The 17,279-nt window shown below is 44.5% G+C and overlaps 1 protein-coding gene across 1 annotated transcript; it reads left to right on the top strand.

The window, feature by feature from the left end:
- Window positions 1–14,330: 14,330 nt before the first annotated feature.
- Window positions 14,331–15,620, top strand: LOC127340699 (uncharacterized). Its single transcript, XM_051366451.2, has 2 exons — window positions 14,331–15,151; window positions 15,269–15,620. Exons 1-2 carry the CDS (start codon window positions 14,384–14,386, stop codon window positions 15,281–15,283), a joined length of 783 nt encoding a protein of 260 aa, XP_051222411.1. The 5' UTR covers window positions 14,331–14,383; the 3' UTR covers window positions 15,284–15,620.
- The last annotated feature ends 1,659 nt before the right edge of the window (window positions 15,621–17,279 follow it).

Genomic DNA, 17,279 nt, shown 5'->3' with positions numbered 1-17,279 from the left:
TTTACAAAATAATTGTGTATGAGGTAATTCATGGCTAACTAAAATTTCCGAAGATTGACTATTGTGCGGCCTGACCGAATCATCATCGGCTTCTCCCGGTTGAGAACACTACTAGCATTAGTGTACTCCTGCAGCAATGTCCAGAGCATCGGGATCTACATTGCTTGGTTCTTCACATGTGATTTTATTGTCGGGGTCCATCGTCTCCTCAACCGACACGACAACCGCGTCGAAATCTTTCGTCATCTCGATGAGCGAGTGAGCTGTCGGGACGAACTCAAGGAACATATGGTACTACTCATCTTGTCCAGCATGGCGGTAGATGTAGGAGACAACACACGGAGAGCAGAGGTTGTGCTCCCTCCTCAGTGCCACTGCGTCGGATTCACTACTAGCATTATTGTGTGTGTGCGCACATGGGTGTGTAGGATAACGTTGCATAGAAAACAAAAAATTTCCTACCGCAAACACGAAATCCAAGCCAAGATGCAATCTAGAAGACGGTAGCAACGAGGGGATTATCGAGTCTCACCCTTGAAGAGATTCCAAAGCCTACAAGATGAGGCTCTTGTTGCTGCGGTAGACGTTCACTTGCCGCTTGCAAAAGCGCGTAGAAGATCTTGATCACGATCGGTTCCGGCGCCACGAACGGGCAGCACCTCCGTACTCGGTCACACGTTCGGTTGTTGATGAAGACGACGTCCACCTCCCCGTTCCAGCGGGCAGCGGAAGTAGTAGCTCCTCTTGATTCCGACAACACGACGGCGTGGTGTCGGTGGCGGTGGAGAAGTCCGGCGGAGCTTCGCTAAGCTACGCGGGAGATATGGAGGAGAGGGGGCGGCTAGGGTTTGGGAGGGGGTGGCCGGCCACTTCAAGGGGGGCGGCCAGCTTGTGGACTTGGGTTGGCCGGCCCCCTCCCTTGGCCCCTCATTATATAGGTGGATCCCCAAGTGTTGGTGTCCAAGTCTTCGAATAAGACCCGAACCAAAAACCTTCCATAAGAAGGGGAAACCTAGCCAAGCTAGGACTCCCACCAAAGGTGGGAGTTCCACCTCCCATATGGGGGGGTGGCCGGCCCCCTAAGGAGGAGTCCACTTGGGACTCCTCCCCCACTAAGGTTGGCCGGCCATGGAGGTGGAGTCCCATGTGGACTCCACCTTCCTTGGTGGTTGATGCGTGTGGTTGGCACGTCCGTTGGGAACCCCAAGAGGAAGGTGTGATGCGCACAGCGGCAAGTTTCCCTCAGTAAGAAACCAAGGTTTAATCGGACCAGTAGGAGTCAAGAAGCACGTTGAAGGTTGATGGCGGCGAGATGTAGTGCGGCGCAACACCAGGGATTCCGGCGCCAACGTGGAACCTGCACAACACAACCAAAGTACTTTGCCCCAACGAAACAGTGAGGTTGTCAATCTCACCGGCTTGCTGTAACAAAGAGTTAACCGTATTGTGTGGAAGATGATTGTTTGCGTAAAACAAGAGAACAAGTATTGCAGTAGATTGTATTTCAGTAAAGAGAATTGGACCGGGGTCCACAGTTCACTAGAGGTGTCTCTCCCATAAGACGAACAACATGTTGGGTGAACAAATTACAGTTGGGCAATTGACAAATAAAGAGAGCATGACCATGCACATACATATCATGATGAGTATAGTGAGATTTAATTGGGCATTACGACAAAGTACATAGACCGCCATCCAACTGCATCTATGCCTAAAAAGTCCACCTTCAAAGTTATCATCCGAACCCCCTCGGTATTAAGTTGCAAAGCAACAGACAATTGCATTAAGTATGGTGCGTAATGTAATCAACAACTACATCCTTAGACATAGCATCAATGTTTTATCCCTAGTGGCAACAAGACAACACAACCTTAGAACTTTCACATCGTCCTAGGTGTCAATGCGGGCATGAACCCACTATCGAGCATAAGTACTCCCTCTTGGAGTTACAAGCATCTACTTGGCCGAGCATCTACTAGTAACGGAAAGCATGCAAGATCATAAACAACACGTAGATATAACTTTGATAATCAACATAACACCTATTCTCTATTCATCGCATCCCAACAAACGAAACATATAGAATTACAGATAGATGAACTTGATCATGTTAGGCAGCTCACAAGATCCGACAATGATAGCACAATGGGGAGAAGACAACCATCTAGCTACTGCTATGGACCCATAGTCCAGGGGTAGACTACTCACACATCACACCGGAGGCGACCATGGCGGCGTAGAGTCCTCCGGGAGATGATTCCCCTCTCCGGCAGGGTGCCGGAGGAGATCTCCAGAATCCCCCGAGATGGGATTGGCGGCGGCGGCGTCTCAGTAAGGTTTTCCGTATCGTGGCTCTCGGTACTGGGGGTTTCGTCACGGAGGCTTTAAGTAGGCGGAAGGGCAAGTCAGGAAGGGGCACAGGGGCCCGGACCACGGCCGGCGCGGCCGGGGGTGGGCCGCGCCGCCCTAGGGTTTGGGCACCCTGTGGCCCCACTTCGCTTCGTCTTCGGACTTCTGGAAGCTTCGTGGAAAAATAGGCCCCCGGGCGTTGATTTCGTCCAATTCGAGAATATTTCCTTACTAGGATTTCTGAAACCAAAACAATGAGAAAATAGCAACTGGCACTTCGGCATCTTGTTAATAGGTTAGTTCCAGAAAATGCACGAATATGATATAAAGTGTGCATAAAACATGTAGATAACATCAATAATGTGGCATGGAACATAAGAAATTATCGATACGTCGGAGACGTATCAGTGGTTTCTTCCGGACTTTTCTAGAACCTTCTAGAACCTTCCATAGAACCTTCCGCGACATTTTAATACACATAAAATGACATCCTATATATGAATCTTATTCTCCGGACCAATCCGGAACTCCTCGTGATGTCCGGGATCTCATCCGGGACTCCGAACAAATATTCGAGCTCCATTCCATATTCAAGTACTACCATTTCAACATCCAACTTTAAGTGTGTCACCCTACGGTTCGTGAACTATGCGGACATGGTTGAGTACTCACTCCGACCAATAACCAATAGCGGGATCTGGAGATCCATAATGGCTCCCACATATTCAACGATGACTTTAGTGATCGAATGAACCATACACATACAATACCAATTCCCTTTGTCACGCGATATTTTACTTGTCCGAGGTTTGATCTTCGGTATCACTCTATACCTTGTTCAACCTCGTTTCCTGACAAGTACTCTTTACTCGTACCGTGGTATGTGGTCTCTTATGAACTTATTCATATGCTTGCAAGACATTAGACGAAATTCCACCGAGAGGGCCCAGAGTATATCTAACCGTCATCGGGATGGACAAATCCCACTGTTTGATCCATATGCCTCAACTCATACTTTCCGGATACTTAATCCCACCTTTATAACCACCCATTTACGCAGTGGCGTTTGGTGTAATCAAAGTACCTTTCCGGTATAAGTGATTTACATGATCTCATGGTCATAAGGACTAGGTAACTATGTATCGAAAGCTTATAGCAAATAACTTAATGACGAGATCTTATGCTACGCTTAATTGGGTGTGTCCATTACATCATTCATATAATGATATAACCTTGTTATTAATAACATCCAATGTTCATGATTATGAAACTAATCATCCATTAATCAACAAGCTAGTTTAAGAGGCATACTAGGGACTTCTTGTTGTCTACATATCACACATGTACTAATGTTTCGGTTAATACAATTATAGCATGATACATAAACATTTATCATAAACATAAAGATATATAATAACTACTTTTATTATTGCCTCTTGGGCATATCTCCAACAGTCTCCCACTTGCACTAGAGTCAATAATCTAGATTACATTGTAAGGTACCTAATGATACGTCCCCGACGTATCCATAATTTCTGTTGTTCCATGCTTGTTTTATGACAATACTTACATGTTTTGCTTGCACTTTATGATGTTTTCATGCATTTTCCGGAACTAACCTATTAACGAGATGCCACGGTGCGTCTCCTGTTTCGCTGTTTTTGGTTCCGTAAAGGCTGTTCGGGCAATATTCTCGGAATTGGACGAAATCAACGCCAAACCTCCTATTTTTCCCGGAAGGCTCCAGAACACCGAAGAAGAGTCGGAGAGGGGCCAGGGGGCCACCACACCACATGGCGGCGCGGGCCAGACCCTGGCCGCGCCGGCCTAGGGTGTGGCGCCCCCAGGTGCCCCCCTGCGCCGCCTCTTCGCCTATAAAACCCCTTTCGACCTAAAAACACAGTACCAATTGACGAAACTCCAAAAAGACTCCAGGGGCGCCGCCACCGTCGCGAAACTCCAATTCGGGGGACAGAACTCTCTGTTCCTAAGACCCTCGCCGGACGGGGAAGTGCCCCGGAAGCCATCTCCATCAACGCCACCGCCTCCGCCATGCTCCGTGAGTAGTTCCCCCATGGACTACCGGATCTAGCAGTAGCTATGTCGGTATACTCTCCCCCATGTACTTCAATACAATGGTCTCATGAGCTGCCTTACATGATTGAGATTCATCTGATGTAATCGGTGTTGTGTTTGTTGGGATCCGATGGATGATACATTATGATTAGTCTATCTATAAAGTTTGTGAAGTTATTGTTGCTGCAATCTTGTTATTCTTAATGCTTGTCACTAGGGCCCGAGTGGCATGATCTTAGATTTGAGCTCTATATTGTTGCTTAGATTGTATCTACAAGTTGTATGCACATGTCACTATCCGGAACCAAAGGCCCCGAAGTGACAGAAATCGGGACAACCGGAGGGGATGGTAGTGATGTGAGGATCACATGTTTTCACGGAGTGTTAATGCTTTGCTCCGGTACTCTATTAAAAGGAGTACCTTAATATCCAGTAGTTTCCCTTGAGGCCCGGCTGCCACCGGCTGGTAGGACAAAAGATGTTGTGCAAGTTTCTCATTGCGAGCACGTACGACTATATACGGAAAACATGCCTACATAATTAATAAGCCTGATGTTCTTTCTTAATGCTTTGATTCCTATCAATTGTCCAACTGTAATTTGTTCACCCAACACTTGTCACTTATTGGAGAGTTACCACTAGTGTAGATCGCTGGGAACCCCGGTCCATCTCTCATCATAATATACTTGTTCTACATGTCATTGGAAGTAGTATCAACTATTTTCCGGTGCCATTGCTCTCATATTGCTATTATCAGCTGTGTTATCGTTACTATTGCTCTCATATTACTGCTACTTTCACATCACCCCTGTTGCTAGTGCTTTTCCAGGTGCAGCTGAATTGACAACTCAGTTGTTAAGGCTTATAAGTATTCTTTACCTCCCCTTGTGTCGAATCAATAAATTTGGGTTATACTACCCTCGAAGACTGTTGCGATCCCCTATACTTGTGGGTCATCACCTAACACCCATGGCATTCTGGTGTTGGTCATGCTTTGCCCTAGGGAGAGTTTTAGTCAACGGATCTGCTACATTCAGATTAGTGTGTACTTTGCAAATCTTTACTTCTCCATCTTCGATGTACTCGCGAATCGAATGATAACGTAGCTTGATATACTTCAGCCTCTTGTGTGACCTTGGTTCTTGTGCATTGGCGATGGCACCCATGTTGTCACAATAGATGACTAGTGGGTCCAATGCACTAGGAACCACACCGAGCTCTACAATGAACCTCTTCATCCATACCGCTTCTGACGAAGCCGCTATGTACTCCGATTCTGTTGAGGATTTCGCCACCGTGTACTGCTTCGAGCTTGCCCAGCTTACTGCAGCACCATTCAATATAAACACGTACCCAGATTGTGACTTAGAGTCATCAGGATCAGTGTTCCAACTTGCATCGGTGTAACTTGTTACAACGAGCTTTTGGTCACCTCCATAACAAAGAAACATATCCTTAGTTCTTTTCAAGTACTTCAGGATATTCTTGACCGCTGTCCAGTGTTCCATTCCTGGATCACTTTGATATCTGCTAGTCAAACTAACAGCATGTGCTATATCCGGTCTTGTACATAGCATGGCATACATGATAGAGCCCATCACGAGGCATAGGGATCCGACTCATCCTTTCTCTTTCTTCTCGCCGTAGCTGGACCTTGAGTCTTACTCTAGAGGTTGCCTGGTAACATAGGTAAGAATCCTTTCTTACTTTCGTCCATTCTAAACTTCTTTAGAATCTTGTCCAGGTATGTACTCTGTGATAGCCCTATTAGACGTCTTGATCTATCTCTATAAATCTTGATGCCTAATATATACGATGCTTCACCAAGGTCTTTCATTGAAAAACTATTATTCAAATAACCCTTTACACTGCTTAATAGTTCTATATCATTCCCAATCAATAATATGTCATCTACATATAATATCAGGAATGCTACAGAGCTCCCACTCACTTTCTTGTAAATACAGGCCTCTCCATGACACTGTATAAACCCGAAGTCTTTGATCACCTTATCAAAGCGTCGGTTCCAACTTCTTGATGCTTGTTTCAGTCCATAGATTGAACGCTGAAGTTTGCATACTTTGTCAGCATTTTTAGGATCGACAAAACCTTTGGGTTGTACCATATACAACTCTTCCTCAATGTCTCCATTAAGGAACGCCGTTTTGACATCCATCTGCCAAATCTCATAATCGAAAAATGCAGCTATTGCTAACAAAATCCTTACAGATTTTAGCTTCGCTACAGGTGAGAAAGTCTCATCGTAGTCAACACCTTGAATTTGTCGGAAACCCTTTGCGACAAGTCGAGCTTTATAGACAGTAATATTACCATCAAGATCTGTTTTTCTCTTGAAGATCCATTTATTCTCGATGACCTTGCGGCTATCGTAAGTCTACCAAAGTCCATACTTTGTTATCATACATGGATCCCATTTCGGATTTCATGGCTTCTTGCCATTTGTTGGAATCTGGGCTCATCATCGCTTCTTCATATGTCGCAGGGTCTTCATCATTGTTGTCCACAATCATGCCATTTAGACAAGGATCATACCAGTCTGGAGTGGTACGTTCTCTTGTCGATCTGCGAGGTTCAGTAGCTATCTCGTTTGAAGTTTCATGATCATTATCATTAGCTTCCTCTGTTGCCGGTGTAGGCGGCACAGGAACATCTTCCTAAGATCGCGCTACTTTGATCAACGAGCAGAGATTCTTCAATCTCATCGAGTTCTACTTTTCTTCCAGTCACTTCTTTAGTGAGAAATTCTTTCTCAAGAAAGGTTCCGTTCTTAGCAACAAAGATCTTGCCTTCAGATCTGTGATAGAAGGTGTACCCTATAGTTTCCTTAGGGTATCCTATGAAGACGCATTTCTCCGCTTTGGGTTCTAGCTTGTCCGGTTGTAACGTTTTTACATAGGCTTCGCAACCCCAAACTTTCAGAACGATGACTTAGGTTTCTTATTAAACCATAATTCATACGGCGTCGTTTCAACGGATTTTGATGGTGCTCTATTTAAAGTGAATGCGGCTGTCTCTAATGCATAACTCCAAAATGATAACGGCAAATCAGTAAGAGACATCATAGAACGAACCATATCTAAGAGAGTTCGATTACAACGTTCGGACACACCGTTTCGTTGTGGTGTTCCCGGCGGTGTCAATTGTGAAAGTATTCCGCATTTCTTTAAATGCATGCCAAACTCATAACTCAGATATTCACCTCCGCGATCAGATCGTAGAAATTTAATCTTCTTGTTACGTTGATTTTCTACTTCACTTTGTAATTCCTTAAACTTCTCAAAAGTCTCGGATTTATGTTTCATGAAATAGATATACCCATATCTACTCAGATCATCTGTGAAGGCTAGAACATAACGATAACCACCGCGCGATGCTACACTCATTGGTCCGCACACATCGGTATGTATGATTTCCAATAAGTCAGTAGCTCGCTCCATAATACCAGAGAATGGAGTCTTAGTCATTTTTCCCATTAGACATGCTTCGCATCTATCAAGTGACTCAAAGTCAAGTGATTCAAGTAATCCATCGGTATGGAGTTTCTTCATGCGTTTTACTCCAATATGACCAAGATGACAGTGCCACATATAAGTAGAATTATCATTCAATTTAATTCGCTTAGCATCAATGTTATGTATATGTGTATCACTACTATCGAGATCTAACAGAAATAAGCCATTCTTTTCATGTGCTATACCATAAAAGATATTATTCATAAAAATAGAACAACCATTATTCTCAGACTTGAATGAATAACCGTCTTGCATTAAACAAGATCCAGATATAATGTTCATGCTCAACGCGGGTACAAAATAACAATTATTGAGGCTTAAAACTAATCCCGAAGGTAGATGTAGAGGAAGTGTGCCGACAGCGATCACATCGACTTCGGATCCATTTCCAACGCGCATGGTCACTTCATCTTTTAGTAGTCTTCGTTTATTCTTTAGTTCCTGTTTCGAGTTACAAATATGAGCAACCGAACCAGTATCAAATACCCAGTACTAGTACGAGAACCGCAAGATAAACATCTATAACATGTATATCAGATATACCTTCTTTCTTCTTCTTGACAAGGCCGCTCTTCAGATCCGCCAAATACTTGGAGCAATTACGCTTCCAGTGTCCCTTCTCCTTGCAGTAATAGCACTCAGCATCGCGCTTAGGGCCAGTCTTAGGTTTCACAGGAGGCATGGCAGCTTTCTTGCCACTCTTCTTGTTCTTGCCTTTAGACTTGCCCTGTTTCTTGAAGCTGGTGGTCTTGTTGACCATCAACACTTGGTGCTCTTTCTTGATCTCAATCTCAGCAGATTTCAGCATGGAGAAGAGTTCGGGTAACTCTTTGTTCATGTTACGCATATTGTAGTTCATCACAAAGTTCTTGTAACTAGGTGGCAGTGATTGAAGGACACGATTAATCCCCAGTCTATTAGGAATCACTATTCCCAAGTCACTGAGTTTCTTTGCATGCCCGGTCATGGCGAGCATGTGCTCACTAACGGAGCTGCCTTCTTCCATCATGCAGCTGAAGAAGTGTTTTGATGCTTCATAGCATTCCACGGCCGCATGAGTCTCAAATATAGTCTTCAACTCATTGATTAACTCATGTGGATCGTGGTGCTCAAAACGTTTTTGAAGATCGGCTTCAGTGATCGCATAAGATGGCACACTGAACTTGAGAGTACCGAGTTTTCCGAGTTGCGTAAACAGCTTTTATTTCATCGGTTTCAGTTTCTGCAGGAGGGTCACCTAGCGGTGCATCAAGCACATATTGCAGATTTCCGCCATTGAGGAAAATCCTCACATGACGGAACCAGTCGGTGAAGTTGCTACCGTTGCTCTTAAGCTTTTCTTTCTCTAGGAACTGGTTAAAATTGATTGAGGACGCCATATCTACAACATATTTGCAATAGTTTAGACTAATGTTTATGACAAATTGAGTTCAAATTTTAATTCAATATAATTAAAAACTAGGTGAACTCCCACTCAAAACAATATCCCTCGTATTGTCTTAGTGATCACACGAACCAAATCCACCACACCAAGTCCGATCATCACGAGACAAGATGTAACTTCAATGGCGAACACTCAAAGTGTTCATCATATCAATCATATGATTCATGCTCTACCTTTCGGTATCACATGTTCCGAGACCATGTCTGTACATGCTAGGCTCGTCAAGGCCACCTTAGTATCCGCATGTGCAAAACTGGCTTGCACCCGTTGTATGCACTTGTTGATTCTATCACACCCGATCATCACGAGATGCTTCGAAACGACAAGTCTTGGCAACGGTGCTACTAAGGATGAACACTTTATTATCTTGAGATTTTAGTGAGAGGGATCATCTTATAATGCTACCATCGCGATCTAAGCAAAATAAGATGCATAAAAGGATTAACATCACATGCAGTTCATATGTGATATGATATGGCCCTTTTGTCTTTGCGCCTTTGATCTTCATCTCCAAAGCACGGACATGATCTCCATCATCAACGGGCATGATCTCCATCATCGTCGGCGAAGCACCAAGGTCAATGGCGCCGTCTTCATGATTGTCCTCCATGTAGCAACTATTACAACTACTTTGAAATACTACTCAACATGAAATTTAAAGACAACCATAAGGCTCCTGTCGGTTGCCACAATACAATAATGATCATCTCATACATAGTCATCATCACATTATGGCCATATCACATCACCAAACCCTGCAAAAACAAGTTAGACGTTCTCTAATTTGGTTTGCATATTTTACGTGGTTTAGGGTTTTCGAGTAAGATCCAATCTACCTACGAACATGAACCACAACGGTGATACTAGTGTTGTCAATAGAAGAGTAAATTGAATCTTCACTATAGTAGGAGAGACAGACACCCGCAAAGCCACTTATGCAATACAAGTTGCATGTCGAGCGTGGAGCAAATCTCATGAACGCGGTCATGTAAAGTTAGCCCGAGCCGCTTCATCCCACTATGCCACAAAGATGCAAAGTACTCAACTAAAGATAACAAAAGCATCAACGCCCACAAACCATTGTGTTCTACTCGTGCAACCATCTATGCATAGACACGGCTCTGATACCACTGTAGGATAACGTTGCATAGAAAACAAAAAATTTCCTACCGCAAACACGAAATCCAAGCCAAGATGCAATCTAGAAGACGGTAGCAACGAGGGGATTATCGAGTCTCACCCTTGAAGAGATTCCAAAGCCTACAAGATGAGGCTCTTGTTGCTGCGGTAGACGTTCACTTGCCGCTTGCAAAAGCGCGTAGAAGATCTTGATCACGATCGGTTCCGGCGCCACGAACGGGCAGCACCTCCGTACTCGGTCACACGTTCGGTTGTTGATGAAGACGACGTCCACCTCCCCGTTCCAGCGGGCAGCGGAAGTAGTAGCTCCTCTTGATTCCGACAGCACGACGGCGTGGTGTCGGTGGCGGTGGAGAAGTCCGGCGGAGCTTCGCTAAGCTACGCGGGAGATATGGAGGAGAGGGAGCGGCTAGGGTTTGGGAGGGGGTGGCCGGCCACTTCAAGGGGGGCGGGCAGCTTGTGGTCTTGGGTTGGCCGGCCCCCTCCCTTGGCCCCTCATTATATAGGTGGATCCCCAAGTGTTGGTGTCCAAGTCTTCGAATAAGACCCGAACCAAAAACCTTCCATAAGAAGGGGAAACCTAGCCAAGCTAGGACTCCCACCAAAGGTGGGAGTTCCACCTCCCATATGGGGGGGGGGGGGGTGGCCGGCCCCCTAAGGAGGAGTCCACTTGGGACTCCTCCCCCACTAAGGTTGGCCGGCCATGGAGGTGGAGTCCCATGTGGACTCCACCTTCCTTGGTGGTTTCTTCCGGACTTTTCTAGAACCTTCTAGAACCTTCCATAGAACCTTCCGCGACATTTTAATACACATAAAATGACATCCTATATATGAATCTTATTCTCCGGACCAATCCGGAACTCCTCGTGATGTCCGGGATCTCATCCGGGACTCCGAACAAATATTCGAGCTCCATTCCATATTCAAGTACTACCATTTCAACATCCAACTTTAAGTGTGTCACCCTACGGTTCGTGAACTATGCGGACATGGTTGAGTACTCACTCCGACCAATAACCAATAGCGGGATCTGGAGATCCATAATGGCTCCCACATATTCAACGATGACTTTAGTGATCGAATGAACCATACACATACAATACCAATTCCCTTTGTCACGCGATATTTTACTTGTCCGAGGTTTGATCTTCGGTATCACTCTATACCTTGTTCAACCTCGTTTCCTGACAAGTACTCTTTACTCGTACCGTGGTATGTGGTCTCTTATGAACTTATTCATATGCTTGCAAGACATTAGACGACATTCCACCGAGAGGGCCCAGAGTATATCTATCCGTCATCGGGATGGACAAATCCCACTGTTTGATCCATATGCCTCAACTCATACTTTCCGGATACTTAATCCCACCTTTATAACCACCCATTTACGCAGTGGCGTTTGGTGTAATCAAAGTACCTTTCCGGTATAAGTGATTTACATGATCTCATGGTCATAAGGACTAGGTAACTATGTATCGAAAGCTTATAGCAAATAACTTAATGACGAGATCTTATGCTACGCTTAATTGGGTGTGTCCATTACATCATTCATATAATGATATAACCTTGTTATTAATAACATCCAATGTTCATGATTATGAAACTAATCATCCATTACTCAACAAGCTAGTTTAAGAGGCATACTAGGGACTTCTTGTTGTCTACATATCACACATGTACTAATGTTTCGGTTAATACAATTATAGCATGATATATAAACATTTATCATAAATATAAAGATATATAATAACTACTTTTATTATTGCCTTTTGGGCATATCTCCAACAGGGTGCGTGTTTGTGTGTGTGGCTGCCAAGTTTTTGTGGGTGTATTATAGCGACCAAGGTTAGAGCAACTCTAGCAGACTTGCGGTACATTCGGGTGGCAGGAAATGATTAGACTAGCCCCAAATATTGGCAATAAATTTCATATCAAGATCCTTTCACCCGGAATCTCAAGTCTGTCACAAACAAGTGATCAATGATCTCGGACAAATATAACTTGTGGCCAACATGTGTTCCACAAGTGGATCGCCTCAACCGGGTGAACCACAGCCTGGATATTAGGAGATTTCCCTCATGTCATGTTCATTTGATGTATATTTGTTGCAACCATTGTGCAAGTTCAATCACTAGATGTCACATAGGGAAAGTCCCAACAAATACCCAAGTCTAGAGGCAAGGCATTCACCCTATAATATTGTTGTGAGTTTCCCAAGGGCCATCTCAAATGGGAGTTGAGGAATAATCAGGGCCTAAGAGTTTGCACTTCATCTTCATCAAGAACATGATTATGTTGATGATGAAAAGCATGGAGATGCAAGATGAATTAGGAGTCCTACTCCAGGATCAAGCTAAGGTAGGCATGAGGGGAGAAAAGGGCCAAAAAGAGGCTAAAGAGAGAGGCTAAGATGGGTAAATAGCTATATGAGATAATCAAGATAAGGAACGTGATGGCCGAGAAGGCTCTCTAAGATCCGTTGGAGTTAGCTAAGAAGAAGAAGTTAAGGCGCACATGGATGACCTGGAGGCAATGAAGCTAATGTTGAAGTGGTAGGAGTACATTGGCGGTATATAGGCATCGAGGTGCCCAAGACTGCATTTGAGGAGCGTATGTATGCGCTTGAGAAGATGAACTTGAAGCAAGAGGGAGATAGGGATATGGACAATAGGATACACAAGGAAAACAAGATCATGACTCATGATATGATGTATCCAAGTGGGATGGATGAGAAGGCAAGAGATCATTCTTAGAGAGATCATGGAGGATGAGTGGGGATAGAGGGAGTGCACCACCGTGCGACGACAATGGTGATGTGTGATGCTCATGAAATTGTGCAACGTGGATGAATTTTCTTCTTTGCGATTTTAGATGCTTTTTCTTGTTTTTTACATATGCCTTTGATGATGGATGATGATAGTTCGTGTGAACATGAGCATGTGTGCTGATACGATGTGTACTCTCATCTATTTAATGCCTAAAATTTAGTAAAATTTAAAGTTTAAAATATGGAAATACGGATTTAGAAAGTTGTTAAGTGAATTTGTTCCAAACCTAAAAAGTTAAACTATTTTGGTTTGATTTTAGGTGCCAAATACAAATTGGACAATAAAATAAATGGTGTTATTGTACATTTCTCATAATGTGCGTATGTACATGTATTTATGGGCATAGTGTTCTCCTTATTTTCGAAACCTCAATAGTTCAAATGTATCGAAACCTTTTTTTTTTCTTCGGTCGAACCGATGGTTCGGTTGGTTTTTTCACCGCATGTTTATAATCTAGAACCCATAGTTTAATTCTTTAAACACCGGTCTAAGACATGTACATTATTATTGTTCATTTGCTATATTCTTCTAGTAAGATAGGTCCCATTTTAGAATTTCGCATAGGATCCCGATTTCCTTATGAAGTTATTTTATTGTAATTATTGTGCTTCTAGACGTGCTTGTCACAAATATTCTACTTTCCCCATAACCACATTTTTCTCTTGTCTTCATCTATTTTAATTTTCAAGCTACCCAAGCATCTTTTAGTGAAGCTACTAAATCTTAGTCCCAAAAATTACGTATGGAGATAATCTGTCTTTTGTTGACAATGTGATAATCTGTCTTGTAGTGGTAGCGGAGGGAGCACGCCACCTTTGTGCATGACCCCGGTCAAAAGGGTCTGAAGCTGTTCCGGTGGGCCCATCCTGCAGAACCAATCGTCTGCAAAGGTAGCAGGATTCGCCTGGCGCTCGCTGCTCAAACTGTGTGCACTACCCTCCACCTTCTTTCGCTCCCAACTCCACAGAGAGAGAGAGAGAGAGAGAGAGAGAGAGAGAGATCAGGCGGTGGCCATGGCGGAGGAGGTGGCCCAGCCCCAGCTGGGCAAGGAGGGGCTAGCGTGCATCCTCATGCAAGTCATGTGCGCCGCGAAGAAGCTCAGGGCGCAGCGCGACCGCCTCCTGCACCTCCGGCGCCGGCTGCAGCAGCGCGACGGCGACGGCGACGCGGCCGTGCCCGAGGAGGTCGCCTCCGGCCTCCACAAGGTCTGCTTCGAGGGCCTCGCTGCCTGCAACGGCTACATCACGTCCGGCCTCCTGATCACGGACGAGCACGGCGCGCGCGACTCCTTCAGCATCTCCGCCTTCGCCGTCATCCCCGAGGACCAGCTCTACGGCGTGCTGCACAGCCAGTGGCTCCCGCCGCGGCCCGCCACCCAGGCCGACGCCTTCGCGCGCATGGAGTCCGCCCTCTACGCCGTCAGCCTCGCCCAGGAGCACCACGTCCCGCGCTGCATCGAGCTCCTCGTCGGCGTCCGGCCCCCGCTCGTCAAGGCCAAGCCTTTGGGCAGCGTCGCCGGCTACGCGGACGACCCGGTCCAGGGCGTCAACGAGCACCTCGCCAAGAACGGCTTCCCCGATCCCGAACCGCCCACCGCCGCCGCCGCCGCTCAGGCGAACTGCAGCGTGGACCCGGACCAGGCGCTCACCTACCTCCACCGCGCGTGCTCCCTCGCCGGCCTCGCTCTCAAGCACATCGACGTCGCCGTCGCCGCCATCTCCGGCTGGCTCGACCCCGAGGAGGTCGCCGAGACATCCGAATGGGTCGCCGACATGTCTGAGGTTTGTTCCTAGCACACTCTGTAGTCTGTACTGCCTTTACTGCAACCAGATCTGTTCAGCGGTAATACACTTCTTCTGTTCCTCATTCATTCTGAATTGCTGCTAACTTCACTGCAGGATGATTCGGATTGACCAGCTCACCTGATCGAGGCTCTCAAAGCGGTGGAACGGTTGTGGGATCTCTTTGCATTGTTGATCCAAGCCGAACTCACATCAGTCGTTTAATTTGTCTATGCCCTCTAGTTCATCCAAGCTGCAACCTTTTCTGATTTCAGTTCTGTTCAGCCAGTCAGATTAATGTGCTGCTAGTACTGCTCAAGTTTAATTTCTGGACGGCCGTGGTTATCTTAGTGGTTTAAAAATGTAGTAGTGGACTACTGTAATGTCATATCTGCATCTTAATTTTCTGAGGACGATCAAGTTTAATTGCAGCAGAATTGGGAAATTTTGAACAGGCTATGTTTTCCAACAGTGCTCGGTGATGTCGTCCTTTTCTTCGATCCTAGGAGAGCAATCCGTATTAAACCCTGCAACCCCACTTTGTTATTCGTGTGTTCCGCATGGTATAACAGTATTCTGGTCTGGTTGTCAACTTGTGATGATCGATAATTTACTGCATGCTACATGCTGTATATCTTGAAACATACCAGGCTCCCTATACTATGGCCCTAGGTATTTCTTATCCCTCATCTGAAAACTTGGTAAAATTTGTATTTCTAAGTTCCAAAAAAGATCACGTATCTATATCTTGAGTTGAAGCTTATTCATTTAGTTTCTTTTTTTTGTAAGATAATGACCTTATGCTACCTCCAAGAAAGTGAGAAAACGGAAATGCTACATTGTAAGTCATGTGAATGTTATCTCGGACATTTTCTAATTTTTACACATGTTGCATACAGTATTGTTAAAATTTAATAAATAATGAGATGTTTTGCTAATATTGAAAGTCATAATTAGGTGTATCCGGGTTCCCAAAATTCTCTTGTGTCCATTTTTTGATTACTGCATTTGTCTCAAGGCACGTTCAGACCCATATGCAGTTGCAAGATGAACAAAATGATAGAACTAATTTGGTCAAACACAAAAAAGAGAGGATTGAACAATGGGGCCCTAATAAACAAAACATTTTTTTTGAACCTCTAATAAAGAAAACATGATATAACACCGGTTGTTTGTCATATAAGGCATCAAAATTTACACCTAGTGTCAAATAGGGAACTGGAAATATTTTAGGACCAATTTGAAGTAGCGTCAAATAAGGAATTCTTTTATGACTAAGGGCAACTTTAGCTGCTAATTTATTAGGCTTTAAAAGTGGTTTAGAGTGCACTCATTTTAATTAGAAGATTTGGAGGCTATATGCAAAGTCAGACTCCCTTAACTTGAGCATCTAAAGTTTATTATTATTTTATATATCAGACTTTCCAACAAATTTATAAATTAAAACTGTTGTGATTAATTATTTAATTTAAATATGAGAAGTATCATGATGTCTTAGTTTTGTTTGAAATGGCATAAGACTTATTTGAATATGAGAAGTCTAGAGCAGCTTGTTTGACATGGCATAAGACTTATTTGAATATGAGAAGTCTAGAGCAGCTTCGTGTTGGGATGTCTAAGTTTTGTTCATTGTTAATTAAATGAATAATTAAATCAAATATTAGTGTCATAGACATCACTTGGAGTAGCAAAAAGACGGAGGAAGTAAAGGAAACCAGTAGCTGAAGGTAGGAGTCCATCTTGTACCCTGTACGGGCGCTCAGGCTGAACTCCTGCGGATCCGAGCCTGAGAAAAATTAACAATGTTTTAGTCGTATGGCACGATTGGCAGTGGCGGAGCGCCCACCCATCTCATGAACATTAGTGAAGAATATGTAGGGGGCCACATCCCCCCCCCCCCCCAATTTGGCCAAAATAGAGCAATTTACCCTCTCTCATCCCCCCCCCCCCCCCCCTCCCAAACTCAAACGATAGGGTAGGAGCGAGGGTGTGTATGTACATCACTTTTCCTAGATTTTATTTCTAAGTCATTCTCACTTTTTAAAATTTCACATTGGAAAACCTTAGCGAAGACTTGGTCCAAAATGATATGGTTGTTATGTGTTAGTAGTACGTGACACGAAAGAAG

The sequence above is a fragment of the Lolium perenne genome, chromosome 3 (assembly GCF_019359855.2).
Source record: "Lolium perenne isolate Kyuss_39 chromosome 3, Kyuss_2.0, whole genome shotgun sequence".
Taxonomy (NCBI): domain Eukaryota; kingdom Viridiplantae; phylum Streptophyta; class Magnoliopsida; order Poales; family Poaceae; genus Lolium; species Lolium perenne.
The sequence above is the reverse complement of the archived record's forward strand: the minus strand, read 5'-3'. Positions and strand labels throughout refer to the sequence as shown.